The sequence below is a fragment of the Euleptes europaea genome, chromosome 6, assembly GCF_029931775.1.
Source record: "Euleptes europaea isolate rEulEur1 chromosome 6, rEulEur1.hap1, whole genome shotgun sequence".
NCBI classification, from domain to species: domain Eukaryota; kingdom Metazoa; phylum Chordata; class Lepidosauria; order Squamata; family Sphaerodactylidae; genus Euleptes; species Euleptes europaea.
In genome coordinates this window covers 95,379,143-95,406,910 of record NC_079317.1, presented here as the reverse complement: position 1 = coordinate 95,406,910, position 27,768 = coordinate 95,379,143, and the positions used below count along the sequence as shown (strand labels likewise).

General features: G+C 44.5%; 1 protein-coding gene across 1 annotated transcript; it reads right to left on the bottom strand.

The window, feature by feature from the left end:
- Positions 1-1,868: 1,868 nt before the first annotated feature.
- Positions 1,869-24,190, bottom strand: PIDD1 (p53-induced death domain protein 1). The gene is made up of 15 exons (XM_056851577.1): positions 23,923-24,190; positions 22,403-22,816; positions 19,624-19,827; positions 18,642-18,696; positions 17,532-17,733; positions 14,984-15,106; positions 14,308-14,487; positions 11,206-11,353; positions 10,002-10,137; positions 8,420-8,570; positions 7,427-7,550; positions 6,227-6,345; positions 4,945-5,052; positions 3,101-3,306; positions 1,869-2,144 (listed from the first exon to the last, which is right to left on the bottom strand). The coding sequence occupies exons 1-15, from the start codon at positions 24,188-24,190 to the stop codon at positions 1,907-1,909; spliced, it is 2,676 nt and encodes an 891-aa protein (XP_056707555.1). The 3' UTR covers positions 1,869-1,906.
- Between the last annotated feature and the right edge of the window lie 3,578 nt (positions 24,191-27,768).

The following is a 27,768-nucleotide window of genomic DNA, read 5'->3' as shown; positions in this document are numbered from 1 at the left end:
GTAGAGGCCAAGGCCTCTTCCTTAAGTTGCCTCCTAGCATTAACATCCAGTTTACTGCATGGAGTAACATGAGAGGTTGCTCTAGGAGTGTGATCAGATGCTATCAAGAGTTCACACCACAGTGAAAAGCAAATATTTCCAGGTGGCTAAATGATAGCACATATCTCAGGAGCCCCATGGCGCAGAGTAGTAAGCTGCTCATGACCTGAGTTCGATCCCGAGGGAAGTCAGTTTCAGGTAGCCGGCTCATGGTTGACTCAGCCTCCCATCCTTCTGAGGTCGGTAAAATGAGTACCCAGCTTGCTGGGGGTAAAGTGTAGACGACTGGGGAAGGCAATGGCAAGCCACCCCGTAAACAAAGTATGCCTAGTAAACATCGGGATGTGACGTCACCCCATGGGTCAGGAAGGATCCGGTGCTTGCACAGGGGATCTTTACCTTTAAATGATATCAGCCCATACAAAATTTTACTATCCTATCTATTTTAATTACTTTAGGCCTAAAAGAAAAAGGCCCCAGGCTAGCCTAATCTCGTCAGATCTCAGAAGCTAAGCAGAGTTGGGCCTGGATAGTATTTGGATGGGAGACCTCCAAGGAATACCAGGGTCGTGACGTGGAGGCAGGCAATGGCAAACCACCTTTGAACATCTCTTGCCTTGAAAACCCTACAGGGTCGCCATAAGTCAGCTGTGACTTGACAGCCCACATACACTCATAAAAGAGGAAAAAAATAATTTTTGTAAAGCTTTCCTTTCTGGCTGCCTGGAGAACACTGACTAACCACAGATGACCAGGCAAGCAACTACTTACAGGCTTGCTGTAAGAGTCAGCGGTGGCACAAAAAACCAAAACCACAAAGAAAAAAACAGAAAGGGGGCAGCAAAGCTCTAGAAGCTACTGTCATGATGAAAGAGGCCAGAAAGGTGGATACTAACAAAAAGGAATGTTAGACTCCAGCTAGAAGCACATGAAACTGCCTTATACTCAAAGCAGACCACTGGTCCATCAAAGTCAGTCTTGCCTACTCAGACCAACAATGGCTCCCCAGGGCCTCAGGAAGAAGTCTTTCACATCACTTACTTGCCTGGTCCATTTAACTGGAAATGCCGGGGATTGAACCAGGGACCTCCTGCATGCCAAGCAGATACTCTACCGGTGAGCCACAGCCCTGGTGGTGAGTAGAACCATCTGAAGGAAAGGCAGAAGAATTGGATCAAGAGTTCCTTTTCAGAGTGAACCAGCTGTAGGATCTGATAGCAAAGAAGAGATGCAAGTCCCCTTTCCTGCTTCCCATCCTTTAAACCCCTGGTCCTCCCAGCAAGTGGAGGACCATGCTCTAATGACTACAAACTCACGTACCTGGGAAGATACAAGAGAATCCTAGCACAATACATTCTAATGTCCTCCAGACTTCTCTGAATTTGACATCACATCACAAAAAGCATTGTTTCCTACGGAGTAAGTGAAGGAAGTATAATAAATATGTTAACGTGACCCCAACTGGCAACATTTCTCCACTTTACTGAGTTCCAGTCTCAGCAGGACATTCCTGTTCCAGCAGTCCAAAGCACAAAGTTGTAGGGGCCTGACAAAGTCCAAGCACACAACTAGAAGTATCCTGTGAATTGCCTGAGCCCTTGAAGTGAATGCACTAACCTGCAGTCACTCCTACTGCTTAGCACGGGTGCAACTCATTTCACGCCCTTCCCCTGCAGTCCACTGACCCACACAGCTAGTTCTCCTTGTGGATCCTGTGATCCCAGGAATCAATTTTCCCAGGGTTGGAAGGGACTGCAGGGAGGGGGGAGGGAAGCAGGGAAGATCTGTGACCATAAGTGCCTTCCACTGACAGCACCTTCTGCTGGATCCAACACCTAGGTAAGACAAAGGGGGCTTTGCACAGCATTTACGCCATGGCAATAGCAGAGTCTTCATTGCTGCTTTCCTGGTCCAGGCCCACTCTCTGGATGGAGTCTCTGTATTTCTGCCTTCCCAGGGAGATGATGGCTTCAATCTCATCGGCTATGTCTTGGCGGCCACTCTCCTTCATGGCGCCGATCAGCCTATCTATGCAGTCAGGGGTCCTTCTGTTTTGCTGAGCCCAAGAAAAGAGCATATCCAGAATCTGAGCACTGAGGTCTTCCCTGGGGGGAAAAAATGGGAAGCAGCAACAGAAGAGTTGGTTTTTATCTGTCGAATTTTTCTACCACTTAAGGAAGAATCAAACTGGCTTACAATCACCTTCCCCTCCCCACAACAGACACCTTGGGAGGTAGGTGAGGCTGAGAGATCTCCGAAAGAGCTGTGACTAGCCCACGGTCACCCAGCTGGCTTCATGGGTAGGAATGGGGAAACCAACCCGGACATCATGCGCCCATTAGCAGAAACGCAGCCTTCCCATATACTCCAAGCAGCTTAGACAGATTTTAGAACGATGCTAAAGTATACCATAATAATGAAATCTATTTCGTTTTCATAGCAACAGCAAAAACCAGAGCAGCTCACAAAGTCATCTAGCAGCCTATGCAATGTCAGCATGTTCAAAATTGTACAGGAAAGCAAAACACATACTGTTAGACCTAGAAGCATCAGCAGAATCCTAAACATACCTATTTCTACTTTAGAAGCCCACACATTCCAAGCCCTTATGTTCGTGAATGGAAAAGACTGGAAACTCATAACTCTTTTTCTGTACTTCCCATCATCCTCAGTCCCTGGGTCTACATACATACTTCCAACCGTCCGAATATTATAGTCACAGCTTTCATTCATAGTGTTATATGGGGGTGGAAGAAAGAGGGAATCTAACTTCCGCAAACAAAGAAGAAGCTATTAAATATATGCAACCATGCCTTATATGTGTAATTATTTAATATGCATATTTCTGGATACAAAAAAAATGAGAATTACTCTTGTAAGGAGGGGGTCAATTAAACTCATAAGGATACCATCCTACACCTACTCTGCTAAACCAATGAGAATGTAAGGAGCAGTACAGAGATCCTGGGAAGTGTGACTATCCTGCAGCAAAAAAAAACACAACAAAAACCAAAACTCTAAATGAATTCCTCATTTTAATTTCTATGGTTTCCTGCCTCACCTGTTACTGTATTTTATCTGTTGGATCTGTTGATAGGAGAAACCCAGATTCAAGCCAATCGTCTGCCATTCAGGTCCAATGCGTCCCGCAATGCCAAGCAGATTAGACTGCGTCAAGTAACCAGTTTCAGCACTCCCCAAATTCAGAGGAGGGAGGGAGAAGCCACTTTTGGCTACAGGCAGCTCATTCCCCTGAGATTTCAGCTTCTGGTGAAACAAAACCGTTAATCATGATACGTAAAAGTGCAAGTTTTCAAAGGCCTGAACATTGTAAGACCAAAATTAGCTGGACAGACAACAGCCAATTTTCTTGACAAGCTAGTGAAAGGTATCTTCAATAGAGCGTTCAGCTCAAGGGGAAAATGCTAGTTTCTAGTGAGCTAGACATTTCCCCCCATCATAGAGCTATGGTATAAAACTATCGGCATAAACCATCACTCAGATCTCTTCCACAGGAGCCCTGGGAAGCCCAGCACAGGTAGCCTATGGTCCTTTTTCTTTCTTTTTTGTTATTTATAGTTCTAAACATTTGAATAGGTAATTTTTTTAAAAAACAGGGCTTTAGCAAAATATGTAGTCATATCACTAATGATTGCCTACTGCTCTTTCTCATATTCTGACAGACGTCCAGCATTTTGCCTTCTGTGCTCTAAAGCAAACAGAACAGAAGGCTTGCTGAGAGGAGACACATATCAGACTTGCAGTGTGGGATTTAGATGTGAGGCCTATTATCATACTGAAAGAACTAGCCAAACACAAGACATCTGAAAAGTGAAGATACCACATCTTCAAGTTTATCTCCTGTTCCTTGATGTATAATGGCTCCTACCATGGCTATGTAATTCAAAGGATAGAAATAAATGGAAAGCAGTACGGAAAAAAACAATCTCCAGAGTGTAGATTAAAAAATCCACACAATGGGGCCAGGGGCAGAAAGGGGAGATGTATCTACAAAGGCAAGGGAAACCCTTAGGTTTGCATTAAAATCTTATTTAAAAAAAAACTAAACTAAATGCTTTCAAATTCCGAGATCTTGTGAGATTACCTCACAAAACCCCAGCAGCTATTTTGGATTACGCAAGCAACTCTGGTTGCCGATGTAATCCAAAATGGCTACCGCAGTTTTATTTTGAAGTCTAAGAGTAGTTGGGGGCAGGGAGCAAGCAAGAAAAAAAAGAAGGGGGGAGGAAGCAGGGAAAAGGGTGAAGCCACATTCAGGGGGTAGAAGGAACAGCTGGAGGGAAAGTGGCAGATGAGAGTGGGAAACTAAGAAAAGCAGGTGAGAGGGAAGGCAGCAAGGAAACAGAAAGAGGTAGGGGGCTGTAAGGGGGAGGGAAAGAGGCAATAGTATGGAGAATAGGACCAGCTAGGTCCACAGCCCCCCTCCATGAGTCCTTGCAGGTTTCCTGCTTGTTCTATATAATAGCTTTATCTGCCTGGGGATGCTGGAGACATGCATATGTATCAAATACACTATGATACAGTCCTAAGTTGCCAAGTATTGCCTCCCAGTGGTCCCAACTTTTGTTTTTTTAAGAGGTATCTCCACTTGAGCTGCTGAAATGTTTGGCAAAGGCTTTGTTTGTAATCTTTCCAGCTTTGCCCCACTTCCCCCCCCCCAAGTAATTAGGACCCTTAGACCGAATATCTTTCTTACTGGTTATACTAGTGTTCGAGCTACTACCAATATGAAGAAATTAACTAGATGCAGTCTTCTGTGGCGTAAAGTGCTGGGGAAAGCACATGAGCAGACACATGGGTAAGAAGAAGACGATAACTCAATCCAACCCCACACAACTCCCCATTCACATCCCATTGCCCCTTGGGGAACAACTGGCAACTTACAGGTAGCTTAATTGGCAAAGTAGCAAGCCAGTGGGAGTTGGGGCCTTTCCTCTTTCTGGTAGCCTCTTCAGGAATGTTCTCTGGAACAGCTCCTCGATAAAAGGAAACCTTCACAAAAGAGAGTATCCATGAGGTGTGCATAAGTTCTTGTTTATTCTTACAGCCATAGGCCAAAATAAAATACACAGAACAATGCAATGCAATGCAATACAATCACAGCTAAAAAGAGGTTAGACAGGGTATTAGTACATGTTTCAATATCATTTGCAAATTACTTGGTCTAACCATGAACCTAATCGCTGAGTATTATTCAGAGAGCCGTGGTTAAAATTTCTGTCACAGAAGAAGTTATACTCAATTAATTCAACTGGTTTTAAGGGTATCAGACTCTCTTCTTTCTAATTACCGTGTGGCAGAATTTTGCGACCATGCGATGTACATAAGTTTACAACAGCCAGATCTGTTTTGGCAAGGACGGTGTTTTTCTTGGTTTATGACATAATCTTAACTCGGGATGCCAGTTGTCGTTTCAAATCAATATCTCATCACGAATTCTAGCACCTAATTCCACTTTAGCTAGTACATTAGACTATGGTCGTTAAAGGCACCTAACTACACGCACCTTCTCATTACTAAGAATTCATGCTACACTCTCCTCAGTCAATAAGACAACACTGAGTGTTGGCATACAATCATGCAACTAAACATAATTTATTCCCACATTTTTGACTTGTCGGAACTAAATATAATTTGCATGGTTTACTGTGAACCAAACACTGATTTTCTGCAGAAGTATGAGTGAGTGTACTTGTATATCAGGATAGGGGACGATAATGGAGACCAAGAAAAAAAGGGACATGATCCCCTTTTGTAGTTAGTGTCTGCATGCATTCAAATGCGTCTTTATAACCATAAAGGATAAAAATCAAGTTTTTTGTTGTTTGTAAATTAGGATTCTTGAAATTCTGGTTTAGGTGCTAGATTTTGCACACATTTTTTTACACACATCCAGATTCTTTCACATACATGGAGCACCATGCAGAGATATCAGTGAGAGTTTACCAATTAAGTGCAATTTATTTCAATGTGATTTATCTACACTTATGTTTTGAAATATATCCAGGGAATCACAGAAGATGAAAAGCCCCAGTAATGGACTGGAGAATAATTAAGAAATGTATAATAAGGAAAGGTGTGGGTTTGTTAATAAAAGGGATATATCATTTTACTACATATTTCATGGAACAACCTCCGGAAGACAAAAAGTGTAAAACTCATGTACCTGCCCTTTCACAGCTGTGTTTTTCCTGTCCACTTCAGAAGTAATATAGATTTCCTTCACATTTTTCAAGTGAGAGTAAAAGCTGAATGAAATTCTTCCGTCAATGCAGTCTGGGCGATCTAAATTTAGGTCGGAGACAATAAATTTATCAAATGATCACCTTAATCTATTGGGTTGGATCAAGTGGAAAAACTTGCAGAAGGAGTTGGCAGAGAAGCATTCACCCTGAAAATCCCCTTTGTATATCCTTTGTGATACCTTTAGGTCAAAATGGGTGATAGCCATAGAAGACAAATTAAATAACTTGGGTTTTACACCCCTCGCACTACTTCAGTTAGGGTGGGAACAAGCTAAGTTAATTATAACCCAAAGGATTAAAGACATTGAGAGACAAGCAGATTTAGCAAGGGCATCTCTATTCATGGCACCCATCCACTCTAAATACATCCTAGCACCAGCAGCCTATCTCCACTATTTAGAGATAATTATAGAAGGGCCTTTACCCTGGCCAGGTGTGCAGCCTTACCATCTGCTATCCTAGAGGGGAAATTTAAGAAGATACCCTGGGAGGAGAGATTCTGCCCCTGCAAATCAGGGGACTTCGAAACTATTGAGCATGCCCTTCTGAACTGCAATTTTTATACGTTACCCTGTTCGGAGTTTATTGAGCCCTTCTTATTGAGTTTGGGACCTGACAGGACAGGAGAAAGGATTGAGGTGCTCCTACAAGGGGATAATCCTTCAATCACTCTTCAGGTTGTGAAATTTTGCATGGCAGCAATGAAAATTTGACGCCATAGAACAGTCTCTTAGCCCAAATGACAGATGTGTGTCGGTTGTAATTTTTTTTCCTTTTAAGTGTTATAAGACTCAGACTGTAATTTTTTGCCTGTAAGAGTATTTTAGTCCAGGTTTCCAGTTTTTCTTGTTTTATCTGGCTAAGGGCTGCAAATAAATTATCCATCTATCACCTGTGGCTTCATGAGAGCTTCTGATCACTAAATTTGAGTCCTGTAGCGCAAACAAAATTTTCCAGGGTATAAGCTTTCATGAGTCAAAGCTCCCTTCATCAGATACAACTAGGAAACCTGTGATCACCGGAGAAGCCCTGTTTGGTAAGCATCTTAAAGTCAACCAAATAGATTGGGGGACAAGAGATGGGTCTTTTGGGGGTAATAAGCCAGTTTTACTGCACTTCACCTGCATCGATGTTGATGCCTCGTTCAAAAGCTGCAAAGAACTGCTCTCCTTCAAACATCTCCACCACATCTGATGGCTCAGGGCCTCGGTATCTATCATGGAGTTTTTTCAAAACAGGATCAACCTAGGAGATTAGGGGGAGAAAAGGAAGTTACCTCTCATGAATTTGCAGTGCCAATTCATTTTGTAGCATCTTACACAGTTTCAGTGGAAGAACTTAGGTTTCCAAGAGAAAAATTTCCTAAAGACATGCTTATATTCAAGAAATACTGCTTTCCACATTCCAGATCCTGTTTCCATGACACAAATTACAGGAGCCCCATGCAATACCAAACTCAACACCTGTGTGGAGAAGAAGAAGGAGTTGGTTTTTATATGCGGATTTGCTTGCCTTGGGTCCCTACAGGGCCATTTTCAGAGCTTGTCCTGAAACTCCAAACTTCCTGTGTCAATCTGAAGGCTGTCAGCTGCCTACATGCTTGGAAAGTACCACAGATGGCTTCCCATACGGAATCGTATGAGGACAAGCAACACAATCCTCCTGCTTTGGTTTTCACCTTCCCCCGCACTTCTCCCTTGAGTTACATTTGGCACAAGTATTTGTGCAGATAGGAATATCTAGCATCTCCCAAGGGCATTTTGTTATTTAATGCAATATGCATGCCTGATAGCCTTCCCACTGCACACGTGTTCTGATATTCCCCTCAATAAAACTGCTCCAGTCTCAGTTTCATTCCAAACTTACTCCGGAGTCCTGCCACTTTGTCAAAAAGAGCCCCAAAACAGAAGTGTGGTGGTTCAACACCAGGTCTGGGTACTTGTCTAGCTCACCGTCAAAACTTAACTCAGCAGCTCCTGGTAAGACAGGAATGAAAGATTCCCAGTGGTAGCCAGGAATGTTTCTATACTTGCCAAATGCAAGCTATGTTTATTGTTTGCGTGTGTGTGTATGCTTACAAACACAAATACAAACACAACCAGGACTGCACATACCTTGTGCTTTGGGACACACTGTAACAAGACTTGTTCAGGATCTTTCTTCCTCTGAAGAGCTATGAAGTTCACCTGGTACATGCGCAATCTTTTGTAGACCTCTCTGGCAATACCACTAATGTAGGCCTTAGTGGTATACCACAGCCAGTACCTGGGAAAGAGTAGGAATGTGCAACTGATTGTCATTGTTCTGTCCCTCTCACTTACAATCCCATATGTTTGCAGATGCAAGGTGCATGAGCGTAAAATGTCTATTTTATAATGTCAAAAGAAAATTCATCCTGAAGAAGCACAGTGCTGATCTGCTCCATCCTAATTTCTGCAAACACCTATTCACATCTCAGCACAGATTAACAAAGGTGTCAATGATTTAGGAAAAGCAACCGTCTTGAACACACCTAATCCTTCCCCAATGGAGAAATTCAGAGCTAAAAGTTTCTGCCCAGTGGCTCTGTTACATTTAAGAACAGTCTTCTTTGCTAAATATTCTGGGTGGGCACCTATATCTTGTGTTGATCTATGCTACATAAATGAACTACAGGAAATTAGTAGGAACCGCCATCAGATCTGTAGTCTCAGAGCTGGGTCATATACTCTTTTTCATGACAGAGAAGTGATGCAGAACAGAGAATTGTTCCCCTGCCGCAATATTTTACACACACACACAGAAGGAGGACTGTTTGAATCAGGTCTCATTCACGTGGGGCATCTGTGTGGAGAAACCACTTCTCACATTACATTATGTGTGTGATGAAGAGGAAGGCTGAGACCCCTCGAGGGCTGGACCTTGGAGCAGACTACTCATCTGAGAATAGACAGGGCTGTATCCTTGGAATAGACTACTCCTCTGAGAACGAACCGGAGGATTTGAGAATGGATTTCAAGAAAGATCTGGGGGCTTGGTAGGCACTTAATATTACTACAGCCCCATCAGACCATGGACACCTAGATCCAGGGGCCTTTGCAGACGAACCCACCACAGAAGCCATGCCAATAGAAGACTCCATTGACCTTCCAGGCCCAGAGGCAGTGGTCTCTCAGACACATAGAACCAGGCCTCGGAACAGCCCACAAACCAGCAGTCCCCCCCACCCTAACCTGACAGGATGGCGGAAGACAGCAAGCCTGAGAAGACCCAGCCATGCTTAGGAGAGGAGCCCAAGTAGCAGCCCGTGCACCACACAGTGAGCCGGGCAGCTGGTCCTGTGTGTAACACCTTTCACTAGATCATGGCTCAATTAAGAGCTTGCAAAATAAACCCTCAGAAATCACTCAAAATCAGGCAGCAGGGCTGCTTCCCTCTTGCTGGTTCAACAGCTTTGCATTGTCCAGGTTGTAACCTAGTGTTTACCAGTCTCTGACACTAACAAATCTGATCCAGAACAAAGTACTACCCTGCAGGGGGGCAGTCGTATTGCTAAACCCCAGTTAATTAGTTGCCAGGGGCTTCCTGCTCCTAAGGGTCCCTTCCCAGCATCCTACTCTCAGAAGGCAGAGCAAAGAGCATGAACAAACAGGTGTATGAAGGAGACATGGAGAAGGTATAGTTACTTAAGTTCTGTTAAGTTCTTGGTCAACTCACCAGGAAAAGTGGGTGACTTCAAACAAAGCAAAGAGGTGGGTGAACTCCAGCACCACTTGGTCCGTGATGTCATTCCAGTTTTGGGCATTCTGGTCGCCATGGAGAAGATGCACCTTGGACCAATCCAAGGTTAGACCTTAGAGCAGATTTAGAAAAATCTCATCCACAGGTCTTTGAGGTCCATGCTTTATCTAGTTCATCACTGTGCCTACTACTAAGGTGAATGAGGGTTTATTCATTTTTCAGAATCAACGGTTTATGCGGAGTTTGGCAAGGGCTGGAGCAGTTTGACCAAATGATTTGCAGCTCAGCACCAGTGCCGTTGTATCTGCAGGACCGTCTCCCCCGGTATGCCACCCTAGAGAGCGCTATGCTCAGCGAACACCAGCTTGCTGGTGGTCCCTGGCCCAAGAAGTGTCAGGCTGTCCTCAACCAGAGCTTTTTTGGCCTTAGCCCCAGCCTGGCGGAACTCTCTCTCTAATGAGACCAGGGCCCTGTGGGATCCGCAGTTCTGAAGGGCCTGCAAGACTGAGATGTCCCGCCAGGCCTATGGTTGAGGGCAGCAACGGCTTTCCATCAGAGCTGGCCTCCCTTCTTTCCCTTTTTACACTTCAACAGGTCTTTAATAGTGGGACCTGTCTGTTTTTCCCAGGCTGGCGACAGCCCTGTGTGCCAGGAAATAAGCGCTGACTCGTTTTTAGCTGATAAATATTTGGTTTTAGATTGTATAACTTGTCTTCTGTGGATTTTTTGTATAACTTCTTTTCTGTGGATTTTTTTTTATATCTCATATTTTTATTGTTGTTTTATTGTTTTTATGGTCGTTAGCCGCTCTGAGCTTAGCTTTGGCCAGGAAAGAGCAGGGAACAAGCTAAAATAAACTAATAAATAAAATATAACATGCATGGCCTTGAGGTCTTAACCTAATTTCCTCCAAAGAAAATTAACTGTACAATTCAAAACCACTTTTAATTTCACTGCTGTGATATGTGTATAATCCAGGAAAAGTAGTACAGTTCCATCAAACCATGCTTCTTCCTCCCTTTCCCTAGATTTAACAGCCACTGGCGATCCATCAACCACACTTTAAAAAGGGGAGATGAAATTTAGCTTTTTCTTGACACTATAAAGGGAAAAGCCGCCAGATCTCTCATGCAATTGACCAAACCATGCTTCTGCTTTGCAATTCCTGGAGGAAACTGACCTGTGAGCCCTGGAGGCAGAGGGAGCTGAATTTTAATGGGCTGGAGGAAGTCCACAGTGGAATTTTGAGACAGACAAAGAAGAGGGCTGGCAAGAGTCTCGGGGTCATCTGTGATCTCCAGGAGCTCCTCCTTCGACACAGGCAACACCTGCATTTTTGTTAAAACAAAAGGATGGTAAAGCTGGGCTTCCCCACATGTACTGAACTGTTCAGGTCTCCCCACTGTGCCTGCCGACGCCCTGGCAGTACGCAGGAGATTAAACCATACGGTCCTCACTCTCCTGCAACTACCTGCTTGCTTCTGGTCAGTAAGGAGAGGCCAGCCAAAGAAACCCAGCTCCACATCTCATTATCTAAGCCTCCACTCCAAATGTGTCCATCTTGGTTCTGAACTGGTTCTTTGCTTTGAAGCAGCCAGGAGGCTAAGGCAGAAGAAGCTGAAGTGGACCCCAACCAAGACAGAGGTTGTGCTGGTTGGGAAGGCTGATGTTTTTGAAGGATTGGGTCCACCTGCCCTGGATGGAGCACAGCTGGCTTTTGCAGAGCAGGGGGGGGGGATGCTAATGGACCAAGTACTGCTGTATGACAAGCAGGCTGGTGTAACGGCCAAAAATGCCTTGATCATCTGTACTCGGTTCACCCGCCGTCTGCTTTCTTGGAGTTGGCCAATCTGGCCACATTGATCCATGTTTTTGTAAGCTTGGGAGTTGGCCTGCCTTTGATGACAACCTAGAAACTACAGCCGGTCCAGAATGCAGTAGCCCAATTAACGTCAGGGGTGCGTAATGAGAACATGCGTCACTCATTTTGAAACAGCTACACTGGCTGCCAGTTTGTTTCAGAACCCAATTCAAGGAATTCAAAGCTATTCTTGATCTGGGGCCCAGACATCTAAAAGACTGTCTCCTTCCATATGTGTGTGTGTGCCAACTATGGTCTTCAAACTGCCACTTGCTGATAGTTCCCTCATTTAGGATGGCCATCTTGGCATCCACCAAAGTTTGGGCCTTTTTCATCATGCAGATGGAGAGCTTTAGAAGGCGCTGCAAGGCTTTGCTTGTTTGCTAGGGATTTTCATGGGCTATGAATAGTAGCCATCTTGGGGGGGGAGGTTGGGGGGGTTATTTTACTTCAGTTGTAATGTTCTGATTATTACTGTAAGCCACCTGAAACCAAAAGGAAAGGTTGTGTGTAAATGTTTTAATAAACTTCACATCAGCTGTCCACACTTCGAGAAGATGCTCCAGAAAGTCAGAGGACCTTCCAGAATGGGATCTGATGTAGTGTGAAGGGCTGCAGTGAGAAGGGAAAAATCAGGACACCTCTTTTAGATTTCAGATATTGATCCCAGAAGAAGGGATGAGCTGCTTATTGAGTCAGAATGGGGGCCAATAGCACCAGCCTTTTAGTTCTTTAGTCCAACTTAATGATCCAGGTGCTGACAAGTCACAGTAAGCCTGGCAAACAATGAGATGATTCTGATATTGACAGGGCAAATATTAACCCAGAACCTTCATTTGCTGGGCTTTCCTTTCTAGCTGATACAGTAAAATGACAAGGGGTGTCAGCATTTTATTCCCCAATATTACAAACATTATAAGATGCACAATGGCAGGAAGAGGAGAGACGACTGCAAATACCAGTTACTGGGGGCAACAGTGTGGGAATGCTCTTCCCTTCATGCCTTCCTCGTGGGCTTCCTACAGGCACATGGCAGGAAACAGGATGCGGGACTAAACGTACCTTTAGTATAATCCAGCAGAGCATTTTGTAGGTTCTCATTGATAAAGCATGGACAATAGAGGTATACAGTTCAATGGAGAAAGTACTGAAAGTCATGGGGGGGGGGAGGGATGGAGTCATACACACATAGAAAAATCCTACTCCCTTTGCATCTTGCAGAGACTGCTTGTGGGGGCTAGAACTTTTATTTTTTAAAGCAGGGGTGGGGAACCTTTTTTCTGCCAAGGGCCATTTGCACACTTATAACATCGTTTGGGGGCCATACCAGGTGTAGATCTCCTGGCGTGCGAGGGGAGGGGGAGAGGCTAGGGTTGCCAGGTCTCCAGCCACCACCTGGAGATTTAGTATTAAAAAGAAAACCTCGTGCTTAAATAATTGGAATTAAGCAACAAAGCAAGCACTGATGGCACACAATCTGATCATATTGAAACAAATCACCATGTATTCTAAGCCAAATGTTACACAATATATACACAATATGCTTAAGCTAAATAAGAAGTCCCAATTGAACAAAATAAACGCTGGGCGAACTTGCTTCAGTGAGTGAAATCCTAGCACTGACGAAGCGGGTATACAAAAGACCCAGAAAAAGGGTTCTGGAGCCTGAAGTGCAGTCGGGAGAATTGCAGGCGAGTGGAGCCTAGAAAACCTGACGGTTTTGGGTGAAGTAAGCCTGCTGGACCGGCAGTACGTGGACCAAGCCAAACTGTGGCTTCACAGGCAGGAAAAAAACCTGCTTATCCTGAGATAAGTATATAACTTGCAATTCAGTCGGATACCAAAGGAAGGAAAGGAAGAAGGAAAGGAAGGAAGGAAAAAAGGAAAGGGAAGGAAGGAAGGAAGGAGGGAAGGAAGGAAGGGGAGGGAGGGAGGCTTCCCCCCCACACACACACACACCCGCACGGGGATCTCTCTCTCACACACACACACACACATGCACTCACTAGGCTGCACAACTGCCTGGGTATCTCGCGCACGCACACGCACTCACCTGGCTGCACAATGGCCCAGGGATCTCTGTCTCTCTCGCGCATGCACGCACACACACACACACACACGCATTCACTGGACTGCACAACGGCAGAATTCTGCTGCAGGGGCCAAATAGCAGCACAATTGCTCAGCAATGATTCTTGACTCCATGAAAAAGCTCAAGGCCAACCCACATGGAACAGGTTTAAGAGCCAGCGCTGCAGCTTTGCTAAGAAAAGGACTTCAGGACACTGTGTAATGACTATCCAAGCCAGACGAGGCTAAGAAATCTTCCCAGCACGTGCGACCTAAACTGTGATGTTTGCCGCCAACCAAATGGAAGTTCTTTGATGCCAATTTTTGGTCTGCTTTAGACAAATCCCCTACCTGAAGCATCACTGTCCTAGGCTCCTCGGTCGCACCATGAGGAAAGGTCACTTTGATGTCAGGGTTGACCGTTGAAAAAAGCAATGTCCCCTCCCTGGGGACACTGCATTCGTTCACCACAAGTTGAGATACAACCAAGAACCAGGAGAAATGAGGGACACTGCAGCATGCCAGACGCATCTGTTAGAGGTTGGAAGAACAGAGATATTTGTAACATGTGACAATATTTTGCATTTACGAAGGAGACCAGACACTATAAAAAAGTGCTTTAACAAGGGCAGTGAATTAGGTCAGTAGTCCTCGTGGCCTACGAAGCCCACAATACATAGTCTGTTTCACACATAGACAAAATCCTTCTTTAGAAGCCTTGACGGCATAAAGAGCACATACTCCATCAAATAACGTGCAAGTTACAGGCCAGAAAAGGCCACCCAACTCACATATAATTCAAACTTCAAGTTCAGAACCTATGAGTAAATATGCTTAGGATCAGGATGTTAATGCATAGTCGAAAGCATTGGGTGTTGTGAACTGAAGCCTCTAGAAAACATCCTGCCAATGCAGAGGGGAGATGCTCTGAACTCCACTTCATGACAGACCCATGCTCCCTTTAAACTGATGATCCAAAGTAACTGGTAGATTTTGGAACACTCAACAGTCATTCTCGTTGGCTTACCTTCCCTTTCCACTCCACTTTGGATCTCAGATCACTCCATTTCTGTCCGCTGAAGGTTCGGATTATGACCTCGCGCTCACGAAGACTCTGCGTGGAGGCATAAGGCATCCAGATCCGCACCTCCTACCAGGCAAGACAGAATGGACAGTTTCCAGGAGTCAACGGTGGAAAAGACGATCCTATCCTAACTCTGCTTACTTGCATCAAGAAGAGAACAGACTGCAGTAATGGTGCGTATAAGCAAAATTATCAGACTGCTCCTGAGACTCATAGACATCAGAAAGTCAAGCAGGGTGATTTAGCAGATGTACTGAAATGTGCATGCCACACCATCAAAACAGAGGAGGCACAGCAGTTACTATAAATAAAGCAGAGTCACGTTCATGGAGGAGAGGGGTATTCATGGCCAGGGCCGGTGCTACCATTAAGGCGAACTAGGCGGGTGCCTAGGGTGCAGACCTCAGAGGGGCGCAGAACTGGCCTGAGGGGCACAGCTTTAAACAGATTAGTTCTCTTTAACTCTTAGAAAAAATGCAACTGAGAATGTTTATTTTTTATTTTAAGATAAGTACCACAACAGTGCTATGGAAAATAATTAATTATAACGTCTTATAAAAAAGTTTGCAGGAATGCATCAGGCTTTTATTTGTTCTACAAGACATCTGTTTCTGAAAATTGGTTAGCAATGGGGGGGGGGAGGTGGCAGAAGTAGTTAGCCTTGCCTAGGGCGCAAAAAAGACTGGCCCTGGCCCTGCTCATGGCTACTAGTAAAAATGGATACTAGTCATGATGCATACCTATTCTCTCCAGGCTCAGAGGAGCATGCCTATTATCTTAGGTGCTGTGGAACACAGGCAGGATGGTGCTGCTGCAGTCGTCTTGTTTGTGGGCTTCCTAGAGGCACCTGGTTGGCCACTGTGTGAACAGACTGCTGGACTTGATGGGCCTTGGTCAGATCCAGCATGGCCTTTCTTACGTTCTTATGTTCAGAGTCCAACTGATATGGCAGAAGTCAGAGGTGGGTAAATCCCAACATGAATTGGAAAGGCAATGAAGGTGCACTTTGACCCATGACTTCATTCTGCATTGCTCTTCTGGCTGTGCACACAGCAATGATTACAGGACTAGGTCAAGCTGGGCAGCATACACTGCAGCAGTCACACTGTGTCCCCAGCAGGCGTTTAGGGGGTCAGGGATACACTGGGAGGGAGAAGGGGATTTTTAGTGTGGTGGGGTATTATGCCATGCAATTCATCTTCTGTCCTTTAACTTAGTACTTACTGTGATTTTTAGGAGCAGAGCACCAGAAAGTCAAGAGGGTAAAAGGGAGGATGATTTATAGCAGGTGTAAATATGTTATCACTTCATGGCTTACTGTTAACCTGTTTGAATTACCAGTCATTTCATACTAGCCATAACAAGCCTTTCTTAATGGGTTCTATGTGCTTAATTGTTTTATTGTCCAAAACTTTCTATTCCTTGGTTCCACCATCAACCAAAAGGGAGACTGCAGCCAAGAAATCAGAAGGAGATTGAGACTGGGAAGGGCACCCATGAAGGAGCTAGAAAAGATTCTGAAGTGTAAGGATGTGTCACTGGCCACCAAGATTAAGTTAATTCATGCCATTGTATTCCCTATTACTATGTATGGGTGTGAAAGCTGGACAGTGAAGAAAGCTGATAGGAAGAAAATAAGATTCCTTTGAAATGTGGTGTTGGAGGAGAGTGTTACGGATTCCGTGGACTGCCAAAAAAACAAATCAATGGGTTATAGATCAAATCAAGCCTGAACTGACCCTAGAAGCTAAAATGACTAAACTGCAGCTATCGTATTTTGGTCACACCATGAGACGACAAGAGTCACTGGAAAAGACAGTCATGCTAGGAAAAGTTGAGGGCAGCAGGAAAAGAGGAAGACCCAACAAGAGATGGATTGACTCAGTAAAGGAAGCCACAGCCCTTAATTTGCAAGATCTGAGCAAGGCTGTCAAAGACAGGACATTTTGGAGGACTTTCATTCATAGGGTCGCCATGAGTCAGAAGCGACTTGATGGCACTTAACACACACGTTTTATTAAACGTAGTAAGCAGCTTAGAACAGATACGACGCGGGACGCACTGCTAAAACAAACACTTTCAGCGGTTATTTTCTAAAATGCGCCTGGATTCACACCAATCTGAACCGTGCTCTCTGAACTGGAAACCCCACCCCTCCTTTCCACTACTGGCTCTCCCACATCTGGCAAGAAAAGCGAGAGGCACTGCACGTGCTCCAAGGCACTCTCGTCTTACATCACTTGTTCCACAGGTATGGGGACGGAGCCTTGCCAAACCCTGGCTCAAATTAAGCCACACCTCTTTAATGTTTATTTGTAGTTTCCAGGCTGTTATTGCGAAGCAGCTCAGCCATTATTATTTGTGACCTACGTGCAATCAGCAGCAATGGCTTTGGCTTGCCAACCCAATTTTGTCATGGTAACACCTCTAGCTTCCAGATCACCAGCACGGTTCCAGTCTGAACTCCTTTGCTACCTCCACAAGATCTTACCTCCTGGAATTCAATGCCATGAGGCTGCAGCTCCAGGGCTTGGCTCAGCAGGATATCATGATGTTTCAGTTTTACCCACTGTGGATCAGGGAAGCATTTTTGGAAGCAAATGGTTACTGAAGAAGTGACGGCCCCCCGGGGAAAGCAAAACTGGACACCACAAGTCAGGACAACTTTGCAGCCTTCTGGGGTCACAGTAAACCTAAGATGGCAGAAACAAAAAGCAGTGATGCTGTTGCAACACCACAATTGACTGTCTTCAAGGTGCTTTTCAAGCCATAACAAACAAACAAAAGGCATTATAACAGAACTCTAGACCCCTGTCACAAGACTATTGTAATAATGTATAATTTGTAAAAGGTAAAAAGGTAAAGGTCCCCTGTGCAAGCACCGGGTCATTCCTGACCCATGGGGTGACGTCACATCCCGACGTTTCCGAGGCAGACTTTGTTTACGGGGTGGTTTGCCAGTGCCTTCCCCAGCCATCTTCCCTTTACCCCCAGAAAGCTGGGTACTCAGTTTACCAACCTCGGAAGGATGGAAGGCTGAGTCAACCTTGAGCCGGCTACCTGAAACCGACTCCCGTTGGGATCAAACTCAGGTTGTGAGCAGAGCTTGGACTGCAGTACTGCAGCTTACCACTCTGCGCCACGGGGCTCTTAATGTATAATTTGGTCCATCTAGAATTCAGTTTCCCCCCACTAAAGGTTTCATGATCCACAAAGCAATATTAGTGACTAGCAGTGCAATGTTAAGCAGAGTTGCACCCTTCTAAGCTCACTGACTTAAATATTTTTAATGGGGGGCGGAACTAAACCTTTTCAACATCATCAAGGCCCCAGTTTTGGAATATCCTGGCCCTGTAGCCTATTCTGTACTAAAAAGGAGAGTTTTCAGCACAGATGGTTTTGTTCCCAGTGTCCCTGTTTAGAAAACAAGAACAGCTCGAGGTGAGACTTATTACCTCACGATAACAACTGTGAGAAAACCACCTATGAATGAATGATTCAAGCCCTCAAAGTACAATTTGGGTACCATCCCCAAACTGAATTAGTAGGAGGCTCTGACACAGAAAGTATATCTAGGAAGCATTAGCTAAAAGAACAATACCTATCCTCACCAGCAGCAAGAAACAGTGTTCGTAATTCTTCTGAGATGGAGTCATCTGCAACAAATCAGAAAACTAAGTCTGACTGTGGCTTTGAACCAAAATGGAAAGCATACGGTACTTCTGTAGGGACTGTATGAGGCCTTATTTCAGCAGGGTTCCCCCAAAATGTTTTGCCACCTGAGGTAGAATGTTAACCACATCTCCTGTGGAATGAACCTCCACCAAATAAACTCTGCAAGCATGCAAATTAAAAATAAAAACCAATGAATGCACGGGGTGAAATTTTTTATACTAAAATAGTGATTGTGAATAAGATCACCCAGCAAATGAAAGCAGTGGGTTTTTGGGGTGGGGAGATGCAGCAAGAAAAAATGTAGGGTCAGTCAGAATTCTCTGTGAAGCACTAAGCACAACATAAATGCCAGGGTTACAGAGAGCCGTGGCTCAGTGACAGAGCTCATGCTTGGCTTATGGAACATGCCAAGCCCAATCCTGGACATCTCCAGTTAAAGTATTTCAGGTAGCAGGTGTTTTGCCTGAAACCCTGGAGAGCAGCTTGACAATACCAAGTTAAATCAGCAGCAACTTGGTACAAGGCAACTTCATATATCCAAATTTATAATATAGAACACTATACAATTAGTAGGAAAAGGTGCACCCTCGTTGCGTAGGCTTTTAGTCTTCCAAGACAAGGTTACAGAGAAAGTCAGCAGCATTATCACAGGGACGTTACCAAAGTTAATGATAGCAAACATTATGCAAATTTATGTGCCTGTGCAGATGTCAAGCATGCAAACCAGCTGTGGCTCTCTGATTCTCGAAAGGAAGAAGGGCTGCGCTGTATCTTCTGTTGGTCAATATGCATCCCACAAAACTCAGCCTAGCAGGAGATCATATCAAACGCCTACTTCCAAACCTCACTGGAGACAAAGCGAGAACAGCTGTTTGCCAGACAAATCAAGCAGAACAAAGGCAATTTACCAGGCTGCAGAGGCACTTCAGGTTCTCCTAGAGGATTACCGCGGAGATGCACAAAGGGAGAGCTCTGGATCTCTGGAGGGATGACGCGCAGTCTGTTGTTCTGCAGATCAAGCCTGGACAAGTTGGAAAGGCGGGCAAGGGACGCAGGAACGGTCACCAGAAGATTGCTGTGAAGATGCAGCCGTCGCAGAGACTGCAAATTGGCTGCAAGTCAGAACACGAATAAGAATTAAACACACAGACAAAAAGATCAATCTACTCTTGATCAATAGAACAACACCATCTCTACTCATCCCCAGAATACCTGACAAAGTACTTGGGAACTTGTTCGAAGCATCACAACATCTTGTTATCAACCCACAAATCACTACTAAACTTGATAGAGTGCGCTCACATTGTACTGCTTACAGTAGATAATTGAACACACACATGAACACATGAAGCTGCCTTATACGGAATCAGACCCTTGGTCCATCAAAGTCAGTATTGTCTACTCAGACCAGCAGCGGCTCTCCAGGGTCTCCAGCAGAGGTCCTCCATGTCACCTACTTGCCTAGTCCCTTTAACTGGAGATGCCGGGGATTGAACCTGAGACCTTCTGCATGCCAAGCAGATGCTCTACACTGAGCCACAGCCCCTCTCCTTATACCCGCAAAAGGAATTTGCAACAATGCATCTGGCAAATGTGGAACATATAGGTAAAAAAATTAAGGGGGAAGAACCCTCCTATGTGCTTGAGGTCATAGCTCAAAGAGATAACACACATTTGGCATTTTTTAAAAAAATCCCTCAGCTAGTGACACTTTATACTCCAAGGACACAATCCAATCAAAGTCACTTTGTAATCCCATTGCTTACAATATCAAAGAGTTAAACATGTGCTTTATTTTTTCCATTGTGGAGTCAGTGGGACTCCAAAGTACTTTGGGTGGATGTTTTCCTATATGATCGGGGTAAATTGTGCTGTGTTATTTCAGTACATACCCATACAGGAGTTTTGGTTTGTTTTAAAATCCCAGTTCAAAACCTATGAATCGGGGTCTATTAGAATTCTGTGAAAGAATATAGGAAACTGAACCACTACACGTTAGAGACATTTTTCAAATGACTTCCGACTGCGTAAAAACACTCCACACCATAGCTACAATTTGCAGTAGTTGACCATCAAAAATTTTGAACTGGGAAAAAAGCACATGCATCAGAGGTATGTCAGACCCCGCACAAAAAACTCAGAGGTATACATTCCGTGCTCACATTCTTATTTCATTACCCCACTTCTAATATTACAGTGGGTGATATGTGCCAATCCTGACAGCAGCAAAGCAGAAGAGGCAGGGATTTTTTACTTACTTAGGCCTCTCCCGATATGCAGACCGTGTAAATTACAAAGAACTCCTCCTACACAAACACATAGGCAGGGACTCAACATCCTCTAGGTGGCCTGGGATGCTGAGTACAGCCGAGCATCCATTGAAGAGGTGGGAGGAAACCAGAAAGGGAAGAGGAAAGTGGCCCGTGCAAGCCCCTTAGAGCGGGGGTGTCGAACTCAACTGTTACGAGGGCATATGATATGACATAAATGTCACTTGGCCGGGCCATGCCTCGCCAGCCCAGGTCGAGAGTGGGGGGGAATGGCCGCCTCATCTGGCCTGCAGGCCGGACAAAAGCTCTCAAGGGGCCGGATCCAGCTCACAGGGCTTATGTTTGTCACCCCGGGCTTAGAGTGTCTCGAGAGGAAGATTTCCCAGTTTTTTAATCTACTTTTTGAATTCGGGGACCAAATTTAAGAATAAAAAACCAAATATTATATCCTTGCAGTCATTCTCAAATGCATCCCCTTATCTTTTTTTAAGGAACTGCAATTTAGTTGAGCTGTATTTGTATGTAATAGCAAATAAATAATATACTAATTACACTATAGCATGCTTACAATGTAAGGCCCTTTTGCAGGTACAACTACCACCGATCAGAGATGGAATTGCCTACTATCAGTAGAACAGCCTGTTCAATGGTAGCTTCCCACAGCCTTACTAGGGAACTCTTTCTTAATTAGAGATTTGCCAGCTCTGCCCTGTTCGCGCTTTAAAAAGGGAGGGTTTTTTTTCTTTGAGAGGTCTTTCAGTCATCGATGGTGCTGCTTTTACCTTTTTCTACGCTGACTGTGATATAGGTACTGTGATCCTTAAACATTTAAAATGGTTTTTATTGTTTTTAATTTATTAAAAGGTAAAGGTCCCCTGTGCAAGCACCGGGTCATTCCTGACCCATGGGGTAACGTCACATCCCGACATTTTCTAGGCAGGCTTTGTTTATGGGGTGGTTTGCCGTTGCCTTCCCCAGTCATTTTCCCTTTACCCCCAGCAAGCTGGGTACTCATTTTACCGACCTCAGAAGGATGGAAGGCTGAGTCAACCTTGAGCGGGCTACCTGAAACCAACTTCCGTCAGGATCAAACTCAGGTCGTGAGCAGAGATTGGACTGCAGTACTGCAGCTTACCACTCTGCGCCACAGGGCTCATTTTTAATTTATGAATGTTACCATAAACCACTCTGACAGTATCAGCTGAAAAATGGGTTGGAAATGTTTTAATAAACTCATTCTTGTACGAGTATACCCCCTTGAGTGCAAATGGACTTACTTCTTAGTAACAGTGTACAGAACATCGGCTGTACAGCATGGTCCTAAACATGTGCTGATAACTGCAGCTTTAATCTCATGGTGTAACAGCTGCGATAGGAGCCGTTTACTCACCCTCTCTTATTCAAGTGCATATCTTACCAAGAGAGCTGGGGATTCCTGTCAATCGATTTCCTGATAGATCCAGCTCTGTGCAACTACGCAGGTTCCCCATCTCTTCAGGAAGTGTTTCCAGTGCATTTTCAGAGAGGTCCAGTGTCTGCAGGGCTGCCAGCTGCCCTATGCTCTGCGGCAGCCCGCTGATCTGATTTTTCATGGCAGAGAAAAAAGTCAGCTTGGTGAGCCGACCAAAGTCCTCGGGCAGTCCCTGCAGGCTGTTGTGGCCCACCAAGAGACTTGTGAGGCTAGCCAGCTCTGTGATGCAGGGAGGAAGAACACTGAAGCTATTGAAGCTGAGATCCAGATGGGCAAGGCAGTAGAGGCACGCAAGCTCTTGTGGTAAGGATGCCAGCAATCCTCTCCGACAAGCACCGACTTCGTCCCTGGCATGTCCACCTGCGAGACGGGGGCAATCCAGGAAGGAAGGTTTTCCAGTTAACAATGACTTCCATTCACACCCAAGCATCTCTACTTGCTATGAAACCACATGGCAGGCTAAATGGAGCCCCAGAAGGTGGTACTGGAGGGGTCGATGCTACACTCCATGCTGGGAAGCCAGCGGGACCAATTCTAGAAAGAGGTAGCAACAATTCCTGCTCTTCCCACAGCACTTGTGCTGGGAGGGGGGTTTCTATTCACTCCTGTGCTAATTAGCATCCACATGACACCCTGTAAGCCGGTCTCTCGTCAATGCTGCATCTTAACTGATAAACTTCGTTAGTCCAGCAATATGTCATCTGTGTTTGTGTGAATTAATTACCACTCTCTTTTAGCTCACCCCATGATAACAAGGAGGGGGGAAAGCCTGAGGCGAGCGCAAGCAAAGGCGAGCAAAATCTCCTGGGTCCCGTTTCTACGGTTTGACAATCAAGTAATTTTGTCAAAAAGCATAGACTCCTTTTTTATACACAAAATAGGGGGACAGGTGACTGAATACCAGTTCACACAAGAAGGTGCCACACTGGAGGTAGAAAGGAGGGGATGAGGAAGGATGCCAGAGGAAACTGACTCCTTTTGCCAAAAATGTACTAATTCCATTTTGCAACTAACGATCAGGGGCAGGGGGGAGTAACATTTCAACCATTGTTAAAATAAAAGTTTCAAAAAGAATCTGGTAGGAAGACCTTGGGCACTTTCACACAGCCCAAACAATGCACTTTCAATCCACTTTCAATGCACTTTGAAGGTGGATTTTACTGTGTGAACTGGCAAAATCCACTTGCAAACTATCGTTAAGGTGCAGTGAAAGTGCATTATTTGGGCTGTGTGAAAGTGCCCCTTGTCTTTGGCCAGCTAGGAAAAAAAGAAGGCATCAATCCGTGACATATGGATGGGCTGAAAGAACACTAGCTATAATATCCTGTCTCCATGCAGCAAGTTTGCTCAGAAGCCTCAGTATGTACAGGAGGGCCTATTCCCAAGTAAGGATACAGAAAACCCTATGCATGCTGTTCAATGCTACTCAACAGTAAGTTGGATTAAAAGAATAAACCTGTTGTTACCTTTGAGTACCAGGGATTTTAGAGCCTTCAAGAGAGGAATATGGATCAGCGTGGAAGTGATGAGGTCCTCGTTACAATTCAGCCGCAAGAATTCCACCTGCACCACTTCTTCCCTTCTCGTTTCCAGCAGCTTGAAGAAATGGCGACAGCCATCCGGGTAGACATCTATGTTAAGCCTGTTGCCAGCCACGCAGGGACCAGTAACAGCAGCAGCAGCCCCTGAAGCATCCTCCCCCAGAGGGTCCCCGAGCTCCCGTGGCTCTGCCATCTTCTGGTGTTACATCGCTGTGGGCTGTGCATGTTCCAGCTTGCCAGCCAAACAAATGCTGGTGATCCCACAAAGAATTAAAACGAATGATGGAAAGCAAAAGCTGGCTCTGGAAAGAAGGGGATGGGGGAAGAGGGAAGATTTTTAAAGAATGCATATCGTTTGGAAGAAGAAAGCAACGGAGGCTGTGTTTTTGGCACCCCAAGTATCCTAAATCCTAGGTATAAGAGCACAGTATAACACCAGCACCACCACCCCAGCAGAAAGATTTTTCATCATCAAGAACATGATAGTTCAAAAGTGAGACCACTGTGAGCAAGGAACTATGGAGTCTTGTAGCATCTTAAAGACTAACAGAATTTTAGTCACAGCATAAGCTTTCATAGAGTACTGTGTTCAGTTTTGGGCACCCTAATTTAAGAAAGATGTAGACAAGCTGGAACGTGTCCAGAGGAGGGCAACAAAGATGGTGAGGGGTCTGGAGACCAAGTCCTATGAGGAAAGGTTGAAGGAGCTGGGTATATTTAGCTGCAGAGAATAAGACTGAGTGGGGCTATGATAACCATCTTCAAGTACTTGAAGGGCTGTCATATAGAGGAGGGTGCCGAGTTGTTTTCTGTTGCCCCAGAAGATCGGACCAGAAACAACGGGTTAAAATTAAATCAAAAGAGTTTTAATCTAGACATTAGGAAGAATTTTCTCACAGATCGGTTCCCCAGTGGAACAGGCTTCCTCGGGAGGTAGTAAGCGTCCCTGGAGGTTTTTAAGCAGAGGCTAGATGGCCATCTGTCAGCAATGCTGATTCTATGAACTTAGGCAGTTCATGAGAGGAAGGGCATCTTGGCCATCTTCTGGGCACTGGGTGTGTGTGGGGGGAGGTAGTTGTGAATTTCCTGCATTGTGCAGTGGGTTGGACTAGATGACCCTGGTGGTTCCTTCCAACTCTATGATTCTACGACCAGAGCTCAAATGAACATAAGAACATAAGAAAGGCCCTGCTGGATCAGACAAAGGCCCATCAAGTCCAGCAATCTGTTCACACATGGACAGATCCAATAACTGGATCCTCACTATGAAGGACACACAGAAAAACAAAGAAACAGCAGAATGAGGGGATGTGTACATTTTCTGATTAGATTTGAATTATACATAGTAACATTGCACCCTGTACCACCTGCATTTCATGGCCTATTGATTCTACATAAAATGTCTGCACCGCAAAGAAAAATAAAACAAAAAATATAGTGGCCCCTTAACGACATTTATTCCACTGTGGATTTTTTCCATCACATACCTATTTGAAGAAGTGGGCTGTGACTCACAAAACCAAATCGCGAAATGTTTTTAGTCATTAAAGTGCCACTCGTTTTTTGTTCTATTTTGCTAAAACAGCTAACTTGACTATCTTTTTCAATGCATAGCAAAGATCCACTCCTTGCATCTGATTAAGTGGGCTGTATCTGCAAAAGCTTGCACTGGAATAAAGTATCTTTAAGATGTCTTTAAGGGGCCGCAAGAGTCCTGTTTCTTTTTCCTGCAACAGACGAACACAACTATCCCTATGGAACAAGGAACCTGACATTCAAAATAGACTGTAAGAATGCTGGATATATTTCAAGGTCCCACATCAGTACGCCAGACACAAAGCAGGTTATACAAGTAACCCTGTTCTATAACAGGTGGGGAATTAATAGGGTGATTACATAGAATGGGCACGGCTCCTGTTGTCTTTAATACTTGTGTAGAAAATGGAATTTTTATAGATGCAGTTTTTCTTATATCTGCATGACATGCCCTCCTCTATCTACAAGAGCCTTGTCCTCTGTGGCATTTGGCCAATACTCATGCAGTTCTACCCTAGGCATATTTATGGAAGTTCCAGGTTCAGCAGGAATTGCTGACCAGTGTGGGTAGGACTGCAGCTTCCTTGCCTTCTGATTTATTAATGTTCCGTTGTTATTTACTATCTGCAATTATAATGTCTTTATTATTACTTCATTAAGAAGTTTAGCAATCCTGAAAAAAACAAGGCGGTCTCAATTGGGCACAAGTGTTGGTAAACATTTCAATTTCTTAGTATCTGTGCTCCTTTGTCCTCCTTAACACTGTCCCAGAAAGGGTTGCTCACTTTAACGGCTGTGTAAGAGTGAGATGTGCCCTGACCTGGATGGCCCAGGCTAGCCTGATCTCTTCAGATCTCAGAAGCTAAGCAGGGTCATCCCTGGTTAGTAATTGGATGGGAGCTCACCAAGGAATACCAGGGTCACTACGCAGAGGAAGACAGTGGCAAACCACCTCCAAATGCCTGTTGCCTTGAAAACTCTACGAAGTTGCCATAACTCAGCTCCGACTTGATGGCACTTTACAGACACACACAATAGTGAGAGGCACAATGGGTTGAACTTCTCCCTCACAATGTGCAGAGGTAATTTTCAGTGCAGAATGCTGACACACACACACCCAAATATCTTTCCACTAACAACAATCTTGCTCGGTGGAAAACTGAAATGATTTGTTAATATCATATGATTGTAATTCACAGTGGGTAGCCGTGTTAGTCTGTCTGCAGTAGTAGAAAAGGGCAAGAGTCCAGTAGCACCTTAAAGACTAACAAAAATATTTTCTGGTAGGGTATGAGCTTTCGTGAGCCACAGCTCACTTCTTCAGATACATACCCTACCAGAAAATATTTTTGTTAGTCTTTAAGGTGCTACTGGACTCTTGCCCTTTTCTACTATCATATGATTAAACTGAGATATAACTTGGTACTTGAAGGAAGGAAGAGAAATTTGTTAATATCATATGATTAAACTGAGATATAACTTGGTACTTGAAGGAAGGAAGAGAAATTTAAGAGGAGACAATCTCAAAATTACAACAATATAAACTTTAATTGCTTGTGACGCTGGAGCAGAATGGAACCCAATTTATCCAGACCTTTAATTCATGTAACAAACTTTCTTAAACTACTGCTGATTCACTAACACAAAACAATACGTTCATTTAAGAATAGAAATATTTATATTTATTTATAGCCCCATCTTTCTTGCCGAGACTCAAAGCCAACTGCACAGCGTAAAAGAATGTAATTGAACAGCATTACACACGTAGAATACACACCTCATGCCTGTCCTCTTCAGAACAGATTGCTTCTGCCAGGGAAAAAGGCAACCACCCTTTCTTTACTGTATACATATACAATGCATCCTTGTAATTTCGGTAGCAGCCCTATTTTGTAACATTACAGGGCAATTCTGTTACAACTATTTCAGACTGACTTGGGAACCAGGAAAGCAATCTGAATGGTTTCCAAGAAGACGCAAGGTCCGAAAGCAACACAGAGGTTAAGTGGGGCGAGCTTCCAGCCAAAAGAGGAAAACAAAATGACTAAAATGACTAAACAAAAATATCTTGCTCTTGGCTATTATGTGATGTCAAAGCATAATAAAATAAGAGGTGCCAAATTTAGAACCAGCATGGAAACTACAACAAAATTTGCACTGGAAGCTCTTCCCCATAAACCCAAGTGTGGGGGGACTGGTTGTGATTTTCCCAAAGAACAGCAAAAGACACTTTGT